General features: G+C 56.1%; 1 protein-coding gene across 1 annotated transcript in view; it reads right to left on the bottom strand.

Moving 5' to 3' along the window:
- The window catches only part of BSN (bassoon presynaptic cytomatrix protein), a 45,341-nt gene that overhangs the window by 21,079 nt on the left and 2,442 nt on the right, over window positions 1-21,820 (bottom strand). The window contains exon 3 of the mRNA XM_036870180.1: window positions 7,216-8,100. Within this exon, the coding sequence (XP_036726075.1) occupies window positions 7,216-8,100 (885 nt within the window). The remainder of the gene's footprint in view (window positions 1-7,215; window positions 8,101-21,820) is intronic.

Genomic DNA, 21,820 nt, shown 5'->3' with positions numbered 1-21,820 from the left:
GTTGCCCCCAAATGACAGACGCCCCATCCTTTAGATGCATATGTAGAGTTAAAAAGACAAACCCAAAGGAAGGGTCGCTTCCTTACCCCATAGAGAGCTTTTCACTTGGCCTGAAAAGGAGGAGATCCTGTTTGAGAGGGGAGGCTACAAAAGTAGCACAGTATCTGGAGAAGAGGGGGCGCTGGGGACTCACCCCCAGGGCGTGAACAGCTTCTGGGAAGGGTGCAGAGTCCCCCAGGTGAGAGCCCCCGCAGACCAGGAACAGCATCAGGCAAGGAGCACCTCCCAGAGGCACTGCCCCGCCCCAGCCTCCTAGCTCTCAGGCCTCAGATACCATCCTTCTCCACACCCAAGTAAGGGCTGTGCTGGGAGGGTGCAGGCTCGTGGGGCCAGGGGAGGCTGTCTGGGGGAAGCCCTGCTTGGGGGTGGGGGATGGAGCTGAGCAGTCCCCTCTGTTCACACCCCCCAGCCCAAGTCACCTTGTCTTAGGCCAGCAAAGACGCCAGGCGAAAGCCTCCTCCTGCTCCCCCGGCCTCTGGGCTGTTCTTCCGATGGGAACTGTGTGTGCCAGCCCTTGGGCCAGGGGCCCTGCTTCCTCCAGAGTTGGGCTAGGATCAAATCCTCAACCATCAGTCCAACAGTTTCAGGATTACCCTCTCTGTGTCAGTCTAAGTGCTGGGGACTGGAGACATAGCCATGACTAAGACGGACACACAGGCTGGCATGCAGCCTTCTTGGAACCCAGAGCCCCAAAGAGGTCATTCTGAGTATGACATGGGCATCAATGGTGAAGTTCCCAGAACACCAGAAACCAAGTCTAACCTCCCAGGTCCCACTGTCTGCACAGGGAGAGGGTCGAGCATCCCAAGCCCTGAGCGGGTGATTTCTGTAGCAGGTCAGAAGCTGGCAGGAGCATGTCTCCCAGGAGCCTCCTCCAGAGTCAGGGCTCCTCCTTGGCAAGACTTGAGGCCCTGTCCTGGCCCACGAGGGAGGGTTGGGCGGGGAATGAGAGTAACAGCACACACCGGTGCCTGCTCTTGTCCCAGGGGTGCAGAGCCTCGGCACCCCTACTGTCCTACTGTTGCACATCGGGGTGCCAAGACACTCAGGCTCCCACCAGCAGCTTGACCACTAGGATGGGGCATCAGGGGAACCAGAGGACACAGAACCACAAGGTCAAAGAGCCAGGGACAGGGCAAAGAGGTGGCCCTTGGCCCTCACCAGCCCAAAGTGGGCCAGCATCCTCAGCACCCTTACCTCACACACTGCCCCTGGGCCCAAGTCAGACCCTAGCCCACCTGGCAGAGCCTTGGAAGCATGGTACCTCCAGGATGCCTGTCCTCAGCCTGGCATCCACAGGCCACCATGGCAAGTGCCATATCAATGATTCTGACCTGATTTCCTGCCCACAAAGCTACACACCACATCTCTGCCCTGGGCCCCAGCAGAGGCCAGGTCAGGCGGGTGGCAGGGCCTTGGTGTTGACTGAGGGATAGGTCTGCTCCACAAGCTTGTTACTCAGGGCCTTGAGACCACTTCCCTGAGATTGGAGCTCCAACTCTGCCTGGAGGCCCAATTCCACACACAGGTCCTGAGCAGAGGGGCTCAGCTATGGAGGGGGACCCTTCAGAGGTCCTGCAGGTACTTACCCTGTTCCTTGTAGGGCCTGGCTCTAGCACCACTGCTGACTCCCCTGGACCTTATCTGATGCTCTGTGTATCCCCCATACAAACTCCTATGAAGCAATGGGTGCTGGCCACTTGCTGGGTCTTGGGCTCACTTGGTGCCTAGGGAGAGTGCTGGATGGGTTGAGCCAGGAATCCCATCCACGTTCCCCCAGCGTCACCTGAGGTCACAGTGGAACTCCCTCCATGTCAGAGAGGACTGTAAGGTGGCAAAATGATCCTAGAGAAGTGGGAGGGGTGTTAGCAAAGGCCCAGAGAGAGTTCTGGAAATGAGCGAACAGCCCCTTCCCTAGCCCCAGGATCAGCATGATGGGGTTAGGATCTGGGCCTAGACAGGGGGCTGGCCCAAGGCAACACTGCCCTGACTCCACCTTGGGTCCATGCACACAGCCAGCCAGGTTAGGCCTCTGAAGGTTCTGTCATCTGCTTTGGCTCACCTTGCTGGCTTGGCAAACCTCCGACCTCCACCTCTGGCCTGCAGACCCCACCCCAGAAGTGACAGTCCAAATGAAGCAAGGGCACCTTGGAAGGGTGGCCTGGATGGAGGCGACAGACCTAATGCCAAGAGCTCAGAGGCAGCCCCTGCAGTGGCCTGCTTACCTGAGCCCAGAGGCCCAGCCCTCAGCAGAGCATGTCAACTGTGGTCACATGCTCCCCGGGGTTTCGTTCCTTCCCACGCTTTCTCACAGAGGCAGCCAGGCTGCAGAAGGGGCTGCCCAGCTGGCCCTCTTGCTCCTGGCTCTGCTATAGCAGGCAGTGAGGGAAGGAGGGAGGGAGGGAGGGCAGGCAGGAGGAGGCATGTGAGGTAAGAGCTAAAAATAAACAGCTGACCTGGCTGCTGGAGGCCCTTCCCCAGCCCTCTGGGGGTGGTGGGAGAAGGGTACAGGGCATTGGGGCCACTAGAGGTGCAGCCAGGGGAGACCTGGCCAAGGATGGGGATGGGATGGGAGGCAGGCTGTGCCTGGGGGCTGGAATGCAGCTGCAAACTGAGGCCCTGACTCCTCTATTCACGTTGCTCTCATCTCTGCCCCTCACTTCATGCCCCCACCCCCACCCCGCTCCTTCATTCCCTGTTCATGCATTCCCTCTCCCCCTTTAGTGTTTACCCCCCTCATTCAATCATTCACTTGCACGTTCTCTGTCATACTCTCCCTCATCCAGCCCCAGCCCTTGGGGAGCTGCTACTCACTTGCCCCTTTTCCTACCCCCTTTGGCAAGTGGGCAGGGGACAATCTGGGACCTGGGGATGGACATGGGAGGCTCTGATGACCATTTCTGCCTTGCCTCCCTCTGCCCAGTTCCTTCTTGGGGGCAGGAAGGTAGGAATCCCCCAAGGGCTATCGCCACCTAATAACAGTGGGAGGCGTAGATGTGCATACCTTCAGATGGAGCTAGGTGGGTTCCGGGCGAGGCAGGGGAAGTGAATTATCTGAGAGAGTTGGTAGGGTACCCCACAGGCAGGTGAGACCTGCTACCTTCCGGAATCACTGCCTGCTGCACCTCATGGGCCAAGAGAGCCCAGCGAGGCTGCACTGGAAGCTGGGCATCCTCCCTGCACTGTCTGACACAGCCTGAATGACCCTGCAGAACACAGTCTCTCTGCATGTGGAGCTGGCCTAGGTGTCCGTCCGGTTACAGCGACACCGGACTGGCTGCCTAGCCCAACATACCCCCAGCCCCACTGCCAGACCAGGGGCAGTGGATGAGAACTCCTGAGAAAAGGATGCCCAGAGGTTAAAAATAAAAGAGCTCAAGACTTGCACACTGGACCACAGGCATGGCCATCGACGGTGCTGCTGTTCCTCTCCTGACTCTTGCCCTGCCCTTCCCTGTCCCCAGACATGCGTAGGCTCCCCTTTTGGGGACCTCTGCCTCCGATAAGAGGAATCCTCCCTGATATCCCCAACGTTTGCCTTTATGTTTGGGCTGTGCTCTCCTCATGCTCCAGCACCAAATGTGTCCATTCCCTGTGGCCATCCCTCATGAGACGAGGATCTTGCACTGGCCACGGGATCAATTCATACCCAAGTAGTAGGGGCTGGTGGGGACTCTTTCTTTCCGGTACAGAGACCCTCTTTTAGGACACTCTGGTTCCAATCTCCTGGCTCAAGGGCTGACTGTGTGTTGGACCTCGCACAAGTATCTGAAGTATGGCATCTCACCTGGTTCTCACAGAAACCTAAGAGGGAGAACTATGGCCACCATTTCACAAGGGAGGAAACAGGTCTCCCTGAGATCACTACCCCACAGGCAGACTGAAGCCGGTCTAGAGCAGAGGCAGCCCCCACCCCAAATAGGCCCAGCCCGTCCCACACATCACAGGTGCCAGGCCCTTTGCCCAGGGAGGCCTGACTTCTCAAGGCCACGGCTTGTATTTTGGCAATTATAATAAGATAAGAAACGGGCAGTGTTAGAGTAACAACTCCAACGCCACTAATTTCTTCACAAACTCTATTTTGAACCGAAAGCCAATTAAAAATTAAGCCAGAGGGTACTATTATCTTTCAAAAAGATAAATAGGTAAAAAATTTGGAATCAACAACTGTTAATCATGAAATGACTCACATTTTATAGCACTATGGTTAATTTTTCAGAGAAAATTTCAAAGAGAAAAGGGATCTAGTCTTATTGCCTCCTCCATTGTATGCTCTGGACTCCCTCTTGAGAAAGAAGGTAAAAAGGTTTTTACAGCTCAGAGAGTTGGGGTAATTCCCACCCTGGCAGCCCAGACAGGTGGCTCCACCCACAGGTGGAGCCACAGCAGGTCTAACAGGCCTGGGGGGGAGCTGGCCCTCCCTCAGGCCCCCAGCCTGCATGCAGACATGCCTCATGCTGTGCACAGAGACAGCCAGATGGAGAGAGACAGCCAAGGCAGACCTACCCCTCCACCTCCCTCCCAAGGCAGGATGTGTCTGGGCCACCTGCTGAAAAATCAGGAGCCTCTTACCAAGAACACACAGGAAAACACAAAATTGCTCTAAATGCCAAGTGGCCATTCACTGAGATGGGACCAAAGATGGCCCATGGCCTGGTTAAGAGCCTCAGCTGGGAAGGGCAGGGGAGGGGGACACACCAAGCACCAGCCCTTCCCTACCAGCCTCTTGCAAGACCGAAGGCAGGCAGAGCCGGGAGAAAGTTCTGATCATTGTCTGGGTGAGGGAGGACAAGGGCTTGGAGTAGGGCCGTGGCTGCAGGGATGAAAAGAAGAGGCCAGGGTCTAGTGCCAGTGGGAAGGCAGAGCCAGCAGGGCTTGGTTCACGGAGTGGATGCTGAGGTGAGAGAGAGGGAGGTGAGGATGACCCCAGGCTCCCAGCTTGCACCTCTGATGGATGATGGTGGCACGGTCTCATGGTGGGAACCATGGGAGGGGGCATGATGGCTGCCCATCCACACTTTCCCCAGGAGCAGCCACAGGCCCTCTGGGGATAGCAGCATTAACAAGCAGAGCCATGAGGAGAACGGAGTCAGAGAAGCTAGGCCACCTTCTGACTGCTGTTAGGAGCAGGAGGCAGGGAAGCAGAAGCTGCGGGTAGGGAAGATCTAGGACCAGGACGCCCAGCAGCTTTGCCATCAGGCCCATGGAACCCACAGGTCCTGTGGAGGCAAGGGTGGCCCTGGCCAAGGAGGTGGCAGTGGGGCAGGACATGGAGACAGCAGGACATGGAGGGATTGGGGCAAGGGGCAACGCTAGCTACCGAGGGGCAGAAGCTCCAGGGTCCAGGGAGGCAACAACCAAGCCTCTAATGAGGGGCTGAGATCAGAATCCAGACCGTTCACCCAGAGTCAGCATGTGACTGAGACACTCCTGTTTGGGCAGAATCAGCACTTCCCCTGGCCTGGCCCAGAAGTCGCTGAAAGGAACTGTCAGGAACATTTATACTCCTGGACAGAGACAGTTTTCCCTTCCTCTCTGCACATCCTGCTTAATGAGGAAATGTGGGCCCGGAGGTCCCTCAGGGACAAGGGTCCTCCAGGCTGGGCCAGCTCAGCAGTCCAACAGGGCTCAGCGTCAGGCTGCCCCACCTGGCAGTGGGTGTATGCCTGGCTCTGGACTGGAGTTCCTCTGGCCCTGTGGTGACCCCTTGGTGCCCCCTCACCTCTCTGGGCAGCCAGGCCAGCCATCCTCCAGTGAGCCACTGGACCTAGGGCTTGGGGAGGTGGCAGTGAGGACCTGGAGGGCATCACATGAGGCATCACACGAGGAGGTCACTCGTCTTGCTCAGGCCGCCCCTCCCTATATGTTGGAAAATATGGCCTGTGGCGGCCAAAGTAGTCTTCCTTGTCACAGTGGGCTGCTCCCATGGAGGCCTGGCCCAAGGCAAGTCACAACAAGGTGCCACAGAGACCATGACTACACCACACACTCCTCTGTTGTCTCTGGGCCAGCGGTGGTCTGCACTCCACACTCCTCTGCCCAACCATCAGTCACATATGGCTTAGCCCAGGGGCCCCAAGACTCAGGCGGCTACCGTGTGCAGGAGGAGTGGGCTTAGCTTGACATCTCCTGATATGACACAGCTGGGGACACATCCACCTGCCAAGATGAGCCAATCAGAGACCGCAAGGGCACACACGGAAGGGGACACACCCAGCTATGGGCAAGGCAGCCAAGGTAGGGTTCACATGGATGGCCCTGGGCAGGGCAGAGTAGGTGAGGGCAGGAGCAAGAGCAGCCTTCCAGCCCAGGCTCGTCCTGCTCCGCCAGGGTACCTCCTCCTCCGCACCTTCTGAACCTCCCAGGCTGGGCTCCAAGCTTCAAGAGAACACCAGGCCTCCTGCTCCCTTCCACCCAGCTCTGCACAGGGCCCAGAACCCTCCTGTGGAAGAGGGACTGCAGAGAGACAGCCCCCAACCCCAGCACTCCCTCAAACTTCCCTCTGGGTAAGAAGAGCATCTCTGAGCATCCCCACAAACAGTCCCAAGGAGGGCTAGGCCCTGCCACAGTAAAATATGTGGACCAAAGACTGTGGCTTTGACAAGCAGATATCAATACCCACGACCTCAGACGAGGGGATGAAGGGAGGACACTGCCTGGCTGGGCTGCCCCGCTGTAAGAAAGCCTTCTGCCCTGCCCTGGGCATGGGGGCACAGCCCTCTGCCTAACGGCCTTTCAACCCCTGTGAGAGTCACAGACTGAGGGCAGGGTACGACCTCAGGTTCTTCCTGCATGCGCAGCAGGGGTTGGCATCATCCATCAGGGCCATGCCCATGATAGCCAAGAATGCGGAGGCCGGTTCAGGGCCTCCTGAACCTGGCTACCTCTGGGACCAGCCTCAGGGCACTGGTCAGCCGGTCAGAGGCAGTGGGCACCATTATTCTGTCCACTGTGCCAGTTAATTCTCTGAGTGGAAGGACAGGCCGGGGGCAGGGACAGGTAAGGGAGCATAGACCCTCTGCAGCTGTGTAGGGGCAGCCCCGTGACTGCTACAGACCCAGATTTCTACAGTCCTTTCTGGCTCCCATGCCCATCACCCCAGGCCTTGGCCCCTCACCAAGGCCCAAGGGAACATGCTTGGTCCAGCTCTCTTACCTCCACCAGGTGGGGCGTCGGGTTGAAGCCACACAGGTTGCACACCTGGAGTCTGCAGGTGGTGCAGGTGTTATAGTTGGCGGGGCCCCTGCTGCCCACGTTGAGCTCAGCTTGGCACAGTGGGCAGGTGGCCCTTCCCTTCGGCATGGTCTTTGGCTTGGCAGCAGCCTTGGCCACTGCCTGATGTTCTGCTCTGCCATGCTTTGGACTGGTTGTTCCCCCAGTTCTCGCCAGGGCTCCAGGCCCTGATCCAGGACCTGTTTTAGCTCCAGGCTCAGTTTTGGCTCCAGGTGCTGGCCCAGACCCGGGCCCTGAGCCTGGAGGTCTTGGGCCAGCCTGCTTGCTGGCATCGCTGAAGACGATCTTGGGCGGCCCCTTGCTGGGGGCAGGCTGGCCCTGGGGGTCGGCCTCAGGCTGCACAGACATGAGGGTGCTCGCCTGGGTCAGCAGCGATGCACCAAGGCCAAAGAGCTTCCCAGTGAGGCCCTCCTGGGTCTGCTCAGCAGCACCAGGCCCAGAGGGTGCTGTGGTGGCACTTTTGGCCAGGGCCTCTCCTGCAGGTGGCCTGGGCTCAGCTGTGGAAGGCTTGATGGGGAGAGGGGGCTGAGGAGACATCCTCCCCACCTCCGGAGGGGCAGCTGCTTGGGCAGGCCCCGGCACTGAGGTGGCCCTGGCTGTCTCAGCCTGGTGGGGGCCAGGCTGTGGTCCCCCTGGGCCCCGTGATCTTTCTTGCTCCGGCTTCCCCAGGGGCTGTTTGGCTGGGGAGTGGACCGGAGACAGGGCTGGGGAGTGCAGCTGCTGCTGGCTCTTGGAGCGAGGCGCAGTGGTCATGTCCATCCCTAGAGCCCTCTGCATCTGGCAGTTCAGACAGAGCCACTCCTTCACCTGAGGAGGAAGCATCATGGTCATCAGGGTGGTCAGGACTGGGGGTGCCCATGGTCCAGGTCATTGCAGCCCACGGCAGCCAGGGCCAGCTCCTAGCACAGGCAGGGGCACCAAGCCTGGCTCCGGTGTTTCTGGGCTGCCAGGAGGTGGGCTGAGGGACAGAGAGCACTGCCCTGCCCTCTAGGAGCTGCCAGGTGCGTGGAGCCAAGCAGAGGCAGTCACATACTCCCCACACCCAACTACCAACACACTGCCTGCCAGACTGCCTGCCAGGGTCCTCCCCACGCCACTGGCTGTACCTCAGACCTGCGTACATCATCCATCTCCACATCCCGCCTCACCAATCCATGCTCCCATCCTCCTGGCTGGATGACCCCAAAAGCCTCCAACTGGTCACTTTCTTTCCCCTGCTGCCCCCTTCAGGCTGTTTCCACACAGCAGCCAGAGTGACCTTTTAAAATATAAACCAGGAGGGAAAGCATGGCCCTAGAACAGTGCCTGGTATGCAATAGGTACTCAATAAAAACTTGCAGAATGAATAAAGAAGTGAAGAGTAATAGGTGCGAGAGGGAGGCATAGAAAATAAAAAGAAACCATGATTCCTGTCCTAGAGGAGCTTAGAGTCTAGCTGAGGAGACAAGATATAAATGAGCAATCTTGAGAGCAAAATAAGTGAGGGCAAAGTAATGCAATGTAAGTGACGTAAGTAGAATAAAAAAGCCTTTTGCTTTCTTAAGGAAGAGAAAATTTTTTAAAGAAAATGGGATAATTTGTGCCTCCAGAATAAACAAGCCATGTGTTTCTGTTCACATGATGGACGTGTAGTTTCTCTCTGTCATTAACTCCTCCCTAGGACAGCAGGCTCATGACTCAGGTTGGGCCAATCACTGGTTGCAGCTAGGGGTGCAGGGATGGGCATGTGACCTTGCAAACAGGGCCAATCAGAGCCCTTCCATATTACTGGGTGAGTGAACAACAGGAGATAGGCTCACTCATCAGAAGGACATAGCCTTGGAGTGGTCAGTAGCCTTCTTGCCCAGCATGCAGAGAGGCACTAAGGATGAAATCAAGAGACAGTCGGAAGTGGAGCTAAGACTAAGAGGAACTAGCAGAACTGACGACTTTACTCAATTCCCTGGATCCAGCTCTGCCTTAAGTCTACCCTCGGACTTCCAGCTACATGAGCCAATATCATCTTCCTCCAAAAATCCACATACAAATCAGAGAATGTCATTTACAGGCTCAAACCCCTCTAGTGGATTCCCACCACACTTAACCATGGGAACTCTTTACTGTGACCCATGAGGCCCCCGATCTACCCCAGCCTATGCCTCTCTCTGGCCTCCTTTCCTGCCCTCTCCCCTTTGCTGTCTCACCCCAGACATGCCGGACCTCCTGTTCTGCCAAGTGGTCCTCTGAGCTCTCTTCTGTAACCAGGGCCTTTGCACTCACTCTTCCCTCTGCCTCCGGGTGCTGCTAGCTATGCAGGTCTCAACCGAGTATCACTTCACCAACAGGGCCCTCCCTGGCCACACAATCGAAAATACCTGGGACTTCCCTAGTGGTCCAGTGGTTAAGACTCCATGCTCCCAGTGCAGGACGCCCGGGTTTGATCCCTGGCCAGGGAACTAGATCCTGCATGCTGCAACTAAAGAGCCCACATGCCGCAACTAAAGATCCCACACGTGGCAACGAAGATCCCGCATGCTGCAACTAAGACCCGGCGCAGCCAAATAAATAAATACATAAATAAATATTTTTTAAAAAAAGAAAGAAAGAAAATACCTCCGAAGCACTCTGTAGGTAATCACCCATTTTATCCTCTTCACAGAACTTATTCTTTCCCAAAGCTTCTGCTACTTTGTCCCTTTGGGTGTCTCCTGTATCCTTGCCCCACCCATGAGCTCTTGTTTAGGTGGTCTTGGGACAGTGCACAGTGTGTGGCACACAGTAGGGATCACTCCAGAAATGCTTGCTGTGGGATTAATCCTGACAACCTATTAATAGGGGCATAGCTCTTGCAAGGCCGCAGCCATGAGAATGGAGGTTCAGCATCCATCCCATGAGGAGGCTTCTCCTTCTCAACCAGAAAGGCAGAGGCCAAGTCCGCTCATCTATGGTTGAGCAGCCAGAGCCTTTGAAAGCACCACAGTGGCCCAGTTGCCAGGGAAAGGTCCAGTCTGGTCCCTGGGGCAGAAAGCTCCTTCTGCCCACCCTCAGGGGTGCCTCCAGCCCTGCTCTCTGCCTTGAGGTCACAGGGCTGTGCTGCTGCCGCTGTGGCTGACTTGCCAGCAGCCCAAGAGCAGCATCCAAGGAGTAGGGAGAAGACTGCACTTTGATGAGTACCCCCTGGCACCCTGCACCACACAGGGCATGTTCGCAGGCATTCTTGCATTTTATCTTCACAGTAGAGAAAACCAAGGTCTAGTATGATTTAGCCACCAGCTTTCACAGTAACCCAGCTTGGAAGTGGCACTCCTGGCAAGACTGGCCCTGCCAGCCCTGCCCAGCTCCTGAGCTGCAGGCTGCAGCCTGCGGCCTTTTGCATGTCTGCCTCTTCTGCAGACCGCTTAGCCTCATGCAAGTCAAGTCATGGGTCTAGAAGTTGCCCCTGCGAAACTCAAAGACCAAGCCTGGCTCTAGAAACCATGAGAACAGTGATGCCGCAGCACTGGGGAGTGAAGCCATCCCCCAAACCGGGAACTGTTGACTCATCTAGATGCTTTGAAGACCCAAGGCAGCTTTGTCTACCTTTGGACAAAGAAAGCTACAGAGGAAACAATCTGTGTCCCTGGGACTCAGCCCAAAGACTCCTTTAGAAAAGTCATGTTTGGTGAGGGTGATGGGGGTTCACTCCCATCAAAAGCGGGAGCTCCCAGGAGCAAGCTGTTTTGGCTCACCCTCAGAGGGACCCTGGGAGATGGTTACCCTCTTGAGGGGAGGCCTAGGTCCTGGCCCAGGGCGGCAGCCACAAACTCAGTTCCTGTGGTGGGTGCGCCGCCCACACTGGAGGTCCCGTCTCTGCAGCACGCCCTGAGGTGGGACTTCCCGGGAAGAGGAATCTGAGAGGTAAGGCTCTTTCTCCTGGGACTTCAGGGTGACCCTCCTTTGGGTTCTGGACAGGGTTGAACAAGGGCCTGTGCTAAAACTCCTGCACTCACCACCAGAACCTTCCCTTACCCAGCCCCCATCACCCAGGCTGTCACAGGCGTCTCACCTAAAATAGAACCTCTCCAAGAAACAGCTAAAACACCCCTCAGTGACTCATCTCCCAGATGGGCGTAGCTATTTCTATCCAGCCTCTTCCAGACAGCAGGAGCCTTGACCGTGCCCTCCCCCAACCCCTCCCAGGCTCAGGCCCAGGCAGATAGGGCCAGCACACAAGGCCACCCAAGGAGAAAGCTCGCTGGGGGATCTCTCTGAACCCAGCAAGACTTCCCTCTCTGCCTCCCCTGTGGAACTTCAGAAGCTTCAGAAGCTTGCTGGGAGGGGCTCATCCTCAACCTCTTCCTCCCTACTCCAAGGTCCTTACCCTGTGTTAGGGGAATGGAGGCTGTCCACTGGGTAGGGAGGGAGATGGCTGCGCACCACCAGCCCACCTGCCCACCTAGGCTGGGTATACATGACCAGGCCTGGGGCAGCTCCCCTGGCTCTGGAACCAACAACAGCGAGAGTCTTCCTCAGCTGGACACAGTGTCTGTGGCTCCTGGGTACCCTCCTAGCTGGCTGCCCACCAGAATCAGAGGGCATGGCCTTCTACCAGTGTGACAGGGAACCTCTCTTAGAGTCTTGTTATCAAATATCTCCATAAGCCCTTGGCCCATGGCCAGGAGGTGGGCAGGTCACAGACTTTATGTCCCAAGACCCAGAGATGGAGCTAAGGGGACTTCCCAGGGCTACTCTGAGGTAGATGGTTCTGCCTGACATCAGCTTCGGTCAAGCTGATCCTTCTTGCCAGCAAGGGGACCCATTGTGCCATCTCAGAGGCATAGATGCCCCTGCACCCAGCCCAGTGGGGGTCTGAGCAGCAGAGGGGATGGGAAGGCTCAGTGTGGTGTGCAGCCAAGAGCTGGTCCGCAGATAAGGGAAGCAGAAGCTACAGGAACATGGCTTCCCATAGGGAGCCAGTGCCTGCTCTGCCAGGAGCCGGCCAGAGATTCAAAAAAGCAGGCCTTGTGGGTTCCTGGCTCTGAAGGGACTTTCTCCCCGAGAAGAGCCTTTCTCAGCTGCTCCCTTACTTGCACTGTTCAATCACAGAAGGACAGCTAAGGCAGTGCAGCCTACCAAGGATCCAGAGGCCTGGGACCAGGCTGGGGGCTCTGTGAACCACACGTCTGCGTGGCCTCTCCCTGCGGCTCCCTCCACTGGGCTCTGGGGCAGGAAGGGGTGTGGGGAAACTTTTTGGGAGGGGTTTCTACATCTTTCCCACAGGGACACTGGTGGCACTGCACCTGCCACCCTGCGTCTCAGCCCCAAAGGGTGGGATCCAGCCTTGCACGTCCTATTTGGCCCCAAAGGATGCTGCCCAGGGAACTTGCTTCTGCTCCTGGGTGGGGCCTGCCGCACTGGCACCTCTGTGGCTACCAGGAAGCTCTGAGGGTCCCCAGCAGTAACAGGTTCTCTTTCCACCATCCCCTCCCACGTCCCCACCAGCAAGGAAGGAGGGTGGCGGACGTCACTTAGCCTGCCTTCCTGCAGAGAGCAGCGCTTGCCTCCGAGCCCAGCCCACCTGGGAGAGCGGGCATGCAGGGTGTCAGATCACTGCACTGACATCATGCCTGATGCTGCATTCATTCTTTTTTCCATTTTGGTACAAGTTGAAACATCACAGGAGCAGCTTATAAATGAGCCTTCCCTGCTGGTGCCAAGTCTAGAGATTCCTGGGAGGGCCCCACCGGCCAGTGTGACCTCATGCTCTTCCGGGCTGTGAGTCACTCGCCAGGCCTTGACAGGAGGAGGCACATAGCCCACTGTGGGCTGGGAAGAAGGGTGGGCCTGTGCCCTCGCACTGCCCCTAGCATTGGACACATCACCTGCCTCATCCAGCATCTAGCTGCCCCAAGTCTGCCACCAAATCTGCTTTACCTGTCAACTGGTTGACCTCAGGTTTAGGCGCGGGTACCACAGGGTCCCATAGAGCAGGGCACATTGATTCAGAGCTGGATCAGCCAGGCCTGGCTCACTGGGGAAGCCTGTGCCAATCTCATCAGGTAAGGACCCTGAGGGGGACCCTGGGAACCTGCCCAGCATCTGAGGCCAGGATTTGGGTCGTGGAGGCTGAACCCAATTGCCGCTTGGGGCTGGAAGGCCTCACTAGCCTGGAGCTCCATGAAAGGGAGAGAATCCATCCCCTTGCTGATCCTCCTCCACCTCCCGATATCCCTCAACTCCCCCCCCGATCCTACCCCAGACGGGCTCCCCTCCTTCCCTGGCCTGGGAAAAAATTCTCCTGTCCAGCACCGAGCCAACTCCCCTACACCCCATCCCCATACTCCTCTTGGACCCCAGACGACCTCTCTAGGAGAAGCTGCACTCCCTGGATTTCAGAATGTGGCAATGCCTCACCTTCTCTTTTTTTTTTAAAAATTTATTTATTTATTTATTTTTGGCTGTGTTGGGTCTTGCGTTGCTGTGCGCGGGCTTTCTCTAGCTGCAGCGAGCAGGGGCTACTCTTTGTTGCGGTACGCGGGCTTCTCACTGCCGTGGCTTCTCTTGTTGCGGAGCATGGGCTCTAGAGTGTGCAGGCTTCAGTAGTTGTGGCATGCGGGCTCAGTAGTTGTGGCTCACGGGCTCTAGAGCGTAGGCTCAGTAGTTGTGGCGCCCGGGCTTAGTTGCTCCGTGGCATGTGGGATCTTCCTGGACCAGGGCCCGAACCCGTGTCCCCTGCATTGGCAGGCGGATTCTTAACCACTGCGCCACCAGGGAAGTCCCTCACCTTCTCTTTAAACTCCCTAGGGCCCTCGGGGCTCAGCCATTGGCTTCCCCACCCTGTTCCCCTCCTGGCTCCTGCTGCCTTCCAGGCCCCCTCATCATGCCCTCTAGTCTCAGAAGTCCTTGGCTCTGGCCTCCCAGGCTTCCACTGCACTGACTCCCACAGTCACTGCAGATGGCAGCCACCCACTAACCCGCCTGACACCTCTATCCCTCAGCCTCACCCTCAAACTTACCCTCGCCCAAAACTGTCTCTCCTCCCAAACTACCCCTGTGCCTGTCCTCCTCCAGCCTCCAGGTCGTCTCCTAGGCCTCCCCACTGCAGCAGGCCTGGGGCCTTGTGGAGACCTCCCCCACCGAGCCTCTGCTTTCTGTTCGTCCATGGGCCCTCTGCTTTCACATCCCTTCCTACCCCGCTGAATCTATGGTCTGCCGATCCTGTCACACTCTGCTCAATGTCTGTGCTCTCTTGACCCGTGTCTGCTCCAGAATTAGATCCAACTGCATACCTTTTTCTCCGGGCCTACACCTGAACAGCTGAATGGGTACCAGGCAAAGGGGCTCCACTGTAAATTAACTTATGTCCTAGCTTCTCCCAGGCCCCCCAGCTTCCTGGTTAACTCACTCCATCTCTCCAGTTAGCTTTTCTCCACAAAGGCTGGTTCAATTTCTCCATTCCCATCCCTGCCTGTCATCTTCCCCTGCCTTCTGGATCAAATGATGGCCCTGCTTCCAGTGTCTCAAAAAGGAGCCACATAATAGGATGCCTCCTCCACACTCAGGATCTAGACCTGCCTTTTCGGGGGCCCCACTCTTTCAATCATGCCCCATCTCCCACATGCCTAGGCATCGCTTTCCTCTCAGAGCTCAGAGAGCAACACTGTCTCCTGCTTTTCAGAAACCCTCTCCTGCCTGCACACCTTCCCTAGTTACTGTCCGGGCTCTCTCCTCTCCTTCTCAGCCAAGCTTCTTGAGAGTTGACCACATGGATGAAGTTCAAAAAACACTGTGCTGAGTGAGAAAGGACTTACACAAAAGAGTCCATTCTGTATGATTCCATTTATATGAAGTTCTGGAATAGGCAAAACTCATCTATGGTAGATAAAAAATCAGAGCAGCAGTTGTCCCTGGAGGAGGGATAAGGATGGACAGGGATGGGGCCTGAAGGGACTTTCTGTGGTGAGGGGATGTTGTCTGTCTTGACTGGAGGGATTTGGGTGACACAGGTGCATGCTTTTGTCAAAGCTCACTGAATGGTACATTTAAGCTTTGTACATTTCATTCTATATAAATTTTACCTTTAAAAAAACCCTTAAATACTGATCTCTAACTAATGAGAGGCTTACTGAAGTGTTTAGTGGGAAGTATACTGATGTCAGTATATGGCTGTGAATCTCCAAGGTCTCCAGTCCTGACCTGCCTGCACGCCAGGGTCTTAGATTTGTCACCCTATTGCACTCCACTTGGGTGCTCACAGACAACTGCAACTTGACACGACCCAAACAGAAGAATTCTCCATCTCCATCTCCTACCCCCATGTCCACTACATTTCCATAACCTGTCTGTTTAGCCTCCAAAATACACCAGGAATCTGTCACAGTTCCCCCACCATGACCATCTCTACCCCAGCCCCAGCCTGCCCCTACAGGCTATTCTCCACACAGCGGCCAGAGTGTGGGGTGTGTGTCTGTGTGCTATTGTTGTATACATATACATCTATGAAGGGGAGTAAAACAAACATAACATAAAATGTGCCATTTTAGTCATTTTTAAGTGTAGATTCAGTGGCATTAATTACATATATGATGTTGTGCAACCATCACCGTTATCTATTTCCAAAAAGATGTTTTTAAATGCACACCTTACCTTCCCACTGCCATCATCCAAAACCCTTGACATCACATCTGGAGCCCCCAGCAGGATCTGCCTGCCCTCTGGACCTGGCTTGCTCCCCGGCCGTCACATGGGCCACATTCTTCCCCTCAGGCCTTCCCTGCCTCCACCTGTCTCTGGTCCAGCATCAGTCTAACAACTGCAGTCTAACCTCCCTTCCTTGTAGAAGTCCCGAAGAGTCTTGTCACAGCATCACAGCAAGTCCCACCAGCCCTCCTCCTGGTCCTCCACAACCCTGACCCCCAGGTGCGGCTCTGTGTTTGCGGGCGTGGTTACTGGTGAACGGGCTGCCTCTCCCTCTGGCCCGGAGGCTCCGCAGGGCTGAGCAACACATCTGCTGCAGCTCTGCCTGAATCCCAGTGTTGAGGACAGTTCCTGGCTTATATATGGACTCAAAAAGCATTTGTGGAGGGAAGAAAGGATGAGAAGAAGGGAGAGGGCCACCCTCTGACTGAGTAGATACAAGCGGGCCTGCTCAGGCCAAAGTTTGAGCTAACAGACAGTAGAAACGGCAGAACCAACAGGTGACCAGCCAGCCAGCAACTGGCTACTTTATGGAGCTTTCCTCCTCTGCCTCTTCCTGCCTCTGGACCCCCTGCCTCTCCCCGTCTTGTCCCTTCTCCCTGCTTCTACTTTATTTCTCTCTTTCTACGCTTTTCACTCCATTCTTTTTCATGCTGTTTTCTTTTGCCCTCACATACAAAATCAGGTGTTTTAGGAATAAAATTTCGTATTTTCTGTTCTGATTTAATTTTACATTCATTCTTAGATAACTTTACAGCCCCCTTTCATAGCTAAAAGTTAAGTGCCATGCCTGACGGCCGCAGCTATAAAAAACTCCCACTCCTGAACAGCCACCTCTTCTGCCTGCCCCCAGTGGCTCTGGCCTCCACCCCATAGTGGCCCAAGCAAGGCGGCCAAGGGGCCTAGTTCCTGGGAGCAGGGACTGACAGCACGGCTGGCTGCCCAGGGCTGGCTGAAGCTTGGGGGGCATTTCCCTACTGACTCAAGAGATTGTTTGGGTCAAAGTGGCTACTGCCAGGCAAACCACCCAAGGACTAGACGTACAGAGGGGAGAAAGGCCTCCCAAAGGGCCCGCCACCTGGAGATCCACTTCCTCTTTGTTTGGAGATGGAGAGGGGAAGGCTGGGCCCAGGAAGGAGGAGGACACCTCTGCCTCTCCTCAGCTCACCGCTGATCCATGTCCTTCTAACACCCGCTCCTCTTTCCTCAGTGGCCCAGGCGGCAGTGTGGCCAGGAGGGAGCAGAGGGAAGGGGACAAGGCTGGTGGCTGCAGCAGAGGGATCTGTGCTGCACTCACAGCACCACCCCCGGGCCAGCTGGTGGCCCAGCCCTCGCCGGAAAAGAGTGGGATGCAGGCAGGAAAGGAAGAGGCTTGTGGCCACTGCATCTCTCCCTCCCTTCTCCGCACCACCCACCCTGGTAAGTGCCTAAGCCCAAGGCTTGCCAATGGGGTGGGAATGGGGGAGGGCACAGTAGCTTGGTCTTGGCTTCGTCTCAGCAAAGTCTAGACCTTGGAATGGGCAAAGAAAGACCATGATCACTCTTCTGTAGTTTTCTTAGAGGGGCTTATAAGCGATTCTGACTAGAGCAAGGGAGGTTGAAGGCACATGGGCTGCCTGGACCTGGAAGGCTGGGGATAAGGTGGCAGCTCTGCTGCTACCCACAGGGGTAGAGGGTGGGCCTCCCACGTGCAGGCTACAGCCTCACTTTAGGTACTGTTCTGAGAGGATTCTGCTGATCCGACCGGGAAGCACAGGCGTGCAGTCAGCCCTGCCTCTGCACAGCACTCATTCCTGTGATGCTGTTGCTAGCGCGAGGACAGACTCCACTGAAGGAGTTCCAGGCCAGGATGTGCTGCTGGGGCTGCTCTGAGCAGGGCAAGGAGGCCCCTGAGGGAGCTGACAGAGACAGGCCATGCTTGCCCCCAGCCACGGCTTGTCCTCTCCAGGAGCTCACTCCCACCCCGCTGTCCACCCCGACCTTACCTTCCCCCTCCACCCAGCTGGCTCATGGCCACACCCATCTCCTTCCCCCAGCTATCAGAACAGGTGGCTCTGTCCCAGAGGAGAAAGGGGTGGCAGGCCTGAATGCTGAGTTACCGACGAGCAGACAGGTGGGCTAATGTGGCACGGAGCAGGCTTGGGGCATCGGCAAAGCCACTGAGGCTGGTCCCTGGACCCTGCTTCTCCTTAAACATTCGGGAGGTTTAAGGTACTTGTGTAAGAACCCACATCCAGGGAGAGAAGAGAACAGTCTTCCTGTCTTTTCCCCATCACTGGGCAGTGACTTGGCTTAAATGCTAACACCTCTGGCTTCCTGGTCAGTGCGTCCTCACAGGGAGGGTCTTTTGTGGGTGGTGAGAAATGTTCTGACCCCACAAGGAAACCCCCAGTCTTTTGCCATGGTTTCAAACAGGTTAAATTATTTACCTGCCCTGAGCAACCAGGGCTGGAGATCTCCAGGAAAAAACAGCCTCCACCACGAAGAGTGGCCAGGATAGCCCTGCTTGCTACGAACCATCCTCAGCCCAAGCAAAAATGGACTATGAATAAGGAGAATGGGGATGGGAGTCCTTGGGGTAAAACTGGAGACCTAGCTACTGGTTCTGGGTCCCCAGCTCCCTTGCTCCAGAATGAATCAGAATAAACAAAGACTTGGTCTCCTCATCTGTAAACAGAGGGTGCTCTGAGCTGCTCCCCGACCTCCATGAAGTCTTAATGTGGTCCAGGCACTCAGACCCCCAGCAAAGTGCATGGGCAGGCATCTTCCTCTCAAGGCATCACAGCCTTGAGAACCAGCCAACCTGGGCACGGGCAGGACAGCAAGTGCCACATCTGTGTGAGTGTGGTACCCATCCAGCAGCCCCTGGGTCCACTGGCCAGAAAGCAGTGGTTCCAGATCTCAGACACTATTCTGGCCACATGGGGCTGACCTGTATGTGATTCTCATCTCCAGACCTGGTGTGCTGTTTCCACAGGACCCAGCTAAAGTAATAAGATCCTGACAGATGCCATGAGACAGAAAAACCAAAACTCTGAGTTCCAGTGACCATTGGCCCAGCAGTGCCAGTCTTTTCCTTCCTTCCTATTCCTTTGTCCTCACACAGCCATTCAGCATAACAGTTCTATCTGTGCTGCAACTTGAGTTACCAACCAGCCCCTGATTCTCTCCTTGTGACACACACGATAAAAGGTTCATTTTCCATGGTCTCATTTCCAAAGATCCAAGAGCAGATTCATTAGTGGTCTGAGAGGCATGAAACCCTCCAAGTCACTTGTGTGGTAGAAAGCTGAGGAGCAATGCATCCTGCTCACATGCCCTGATGAGGCTTCGGTGACCTTCAAGGCAGGATGCAGGACCCAGGCTACCTCGGCATTACCACACTAGCCGTTTCAGGCACAAGCTCGCACCCCCAGACAGGACCCCAATTAAGCTGCCCGGTGGCCAGTGTCTGTAGGGCATCTGTGCTGGGACTGGCAGTCCCCCCACCACTTTCCACTCTAGCTGGGCTCCTCCTAGGAAGTGAGAAATCAAAAAAGGAAGTGAGTAATCAAAAAAGGAAGTGAGTGCTGGAGCTGAAATTCCTGGAAAAGGTCACTCTGCCTGAGCCCCTGCCACCTGACTTCAACCAGCCTGACTTCAGAACCCGCCCCTTGCGCTGCCCAGAACCTCAGGCCAGGCAGGAGCCCAGCCCAGGACACCAGGGCAACCCCACAGACAGCCTTGTTGGCTGATGAACGTCATGTTAGAAGGGCCAGAACAGATGTGGTTTGACCAAGGTGGATCTATCAGCAGGTATGTGGGCAAAACTTGCAAATGTGCTTTCTCGTTACGTGGAAGCGTGACCAGGAAGGTGAACCTGCTTTTAGTGAAGTGACAAAGGGCAACTGCTCTGACTCAAGAACTAGGCTCTGCCAGCCCCTCAGGAAAATGGGCTGAGGGTTCTCTTCCTTGACAGGAACACCACTGAAAGCCAACCGTGAAGAAGAAAAGGTTCTGCTTGGAGACCATGGCAGAAAAGGGCATCCACCAGGTGAGAACCTGGAGAATGGTCAGCATTTCCCAAACTGAACGCCATGGAACAGCAGCCCCTAATGTTCCGTGAAAGCAAGTCTGGGAAAGGCCACCAGCAACAGCCCTGTCTTAGAGCTCCTGCATGTATATGCCTTGAAGGACCTGGTCCGGAGGCCCACTCTTCACCAAACACTGTGAATCTGCAGTAAGTTGGAGGCCCCTTTCCTCCTGGCCCCGAGCCCCGGCTTCCTCCCAGCACAATGAGGCAGATGGACCGAGTGTTGCCAAGGTCCTCCCACTCTGCTGTTTTTCCAGGCACAGCCAAAGGCTGGCTCCCCTCCCACCTCACCAAAGGTCCTAGGCTGGGGGAGTTTGTTGTGTGGGAAGGACTGAGATGCCCACCAGGAAACTGGTTGCCACTGTGTGCAGCTCTCCCTTGATCTCCGCCTACCCCACCCAGAGTCGTTCGGGTCCTGCCGCTCTAGTGAGCATCTCTGGAGGCTGGAACCTGGGGGGCAGGGCCAGCACAAGAGGGGGATCCCCACAGCAGCCTCTCTCATCCCTGCCTGCCAAGCCTCCCTGCTCCTGTGAGGCTGGGTGCTTCTGGGTTCTCGCTAGCAGAAACACCCAGGTGAGCTTCCCTGGCCTTAACCACACTGTTTTAAATACTGAGGAGCAACACTTACTTAACTGATCAGTGCAGGGATGGGCTGTTTCTAATCACGGATGTAATAATCACAAGTGTGCACGCCTCCTCCTCAGAAAGCCCCCACACTCCAGGAGTGATTGCAAACGCACTGAATCATCTCCCCACACCGGCAGCTCCTTCCTCGGAATCTCACACTTACCTCTCGCAAAGCACACGTCCCACACCCACAGCACCTCATATCACAAATAGACCCCAACCTGTGAACAATTATTCTCACTCATCCCCCCACCCATGTGGTCCAAATGGCTCCTGCTGCTGATAATCCCAGCTGCGGCCATGCAGTCACCACTCTCCATCCGGCCCAAGGGCAGAGCCCTGGGGGAACGACCAGAGACTTCTGTGGGTTACCATGGAGGAGAGCGAGGAAGTTGACAAACCCACCCATTTCAAAGGTATGGCCCCAGCCCAGCTAGTATATTGGGGCACCCAGGCTCCATGGCACCAAAGAGAGGCTCAGGGGCTTGGCTGAGCATCCCACAGCAACTCAAGGCATCCCAACACAGCAAGGGTGGGGCTGGGGACCCAGGGTCCTTTGGGGGAGAACGGAGGCCAATCACATGGAAATGGCCTTGCAGTGGCCTCTTGGTGAGTGTAGGACACTGTCTCCATGTGGATGCTTGGCCCCCAGTCTGGGTCTCTACTTTACCCCAAGGTTGTTTCTTGGGATGGGTAGCTGCTCTGCCCCATCAGGCCCCAGCTTACTGGAACGGAAGCCCAGAGGAGGTGGTTCCTGAAGCCCAGGTGGGAGGCAGTTTCCTGTCTCCCTTAACACCTTGCTCCCCTCACTGGCATCCCTCTCCAAGACCCACTGTCAGGGAGAGAGGCTGGCTGACGGCCAGGGAGACTTGCCTCCCTTTGGGCCCTGCAGCTGCTCATGGCCCTCTCCAAATGAGCATCCACTGGGAAAAGTTGTCCATAAGACTGTCATTGGCCCTCCCTAAGGACATTTTTCCAGGTCAAACTTGGACCAGGTAAGAAAGCGTCTTCTACTCAGGACTGAGCCCAAGCTTTCAGTAGGTACAGGAATACCTCAGGACATCTGGGGCCAGGACTTTTTCTCTGCTACCACATCTGGGAGCCAGAATACAAGCCCTGGGAAGACACAGAAGCTGATGGCCAAGGGAAATGACCAGGAAAAGAGAGCTGGTG

The sequence above is a fragment of the Balaenoptera musculus genome, chromosome 11 (assembly GCF_009873245.2).
Source record: "Balaenoptera musculus isolate JJ_BM4_2016_0621 chromosome 11, mBalMus1.pri.v3, whole genome shotgun sequence".
Lineage (NCBI taxonomy): Eukaryota > Metazoa > Chordata > Mammalia > Artiodactyla > Balaenopteridae > Balaenoptera > Balaenoptera musculus.
The sequence above is the reverse complement of the archived record's forward strand: the minus strand, read 5'-3'. Positions and strand labels throughout refer to the sequence as shown.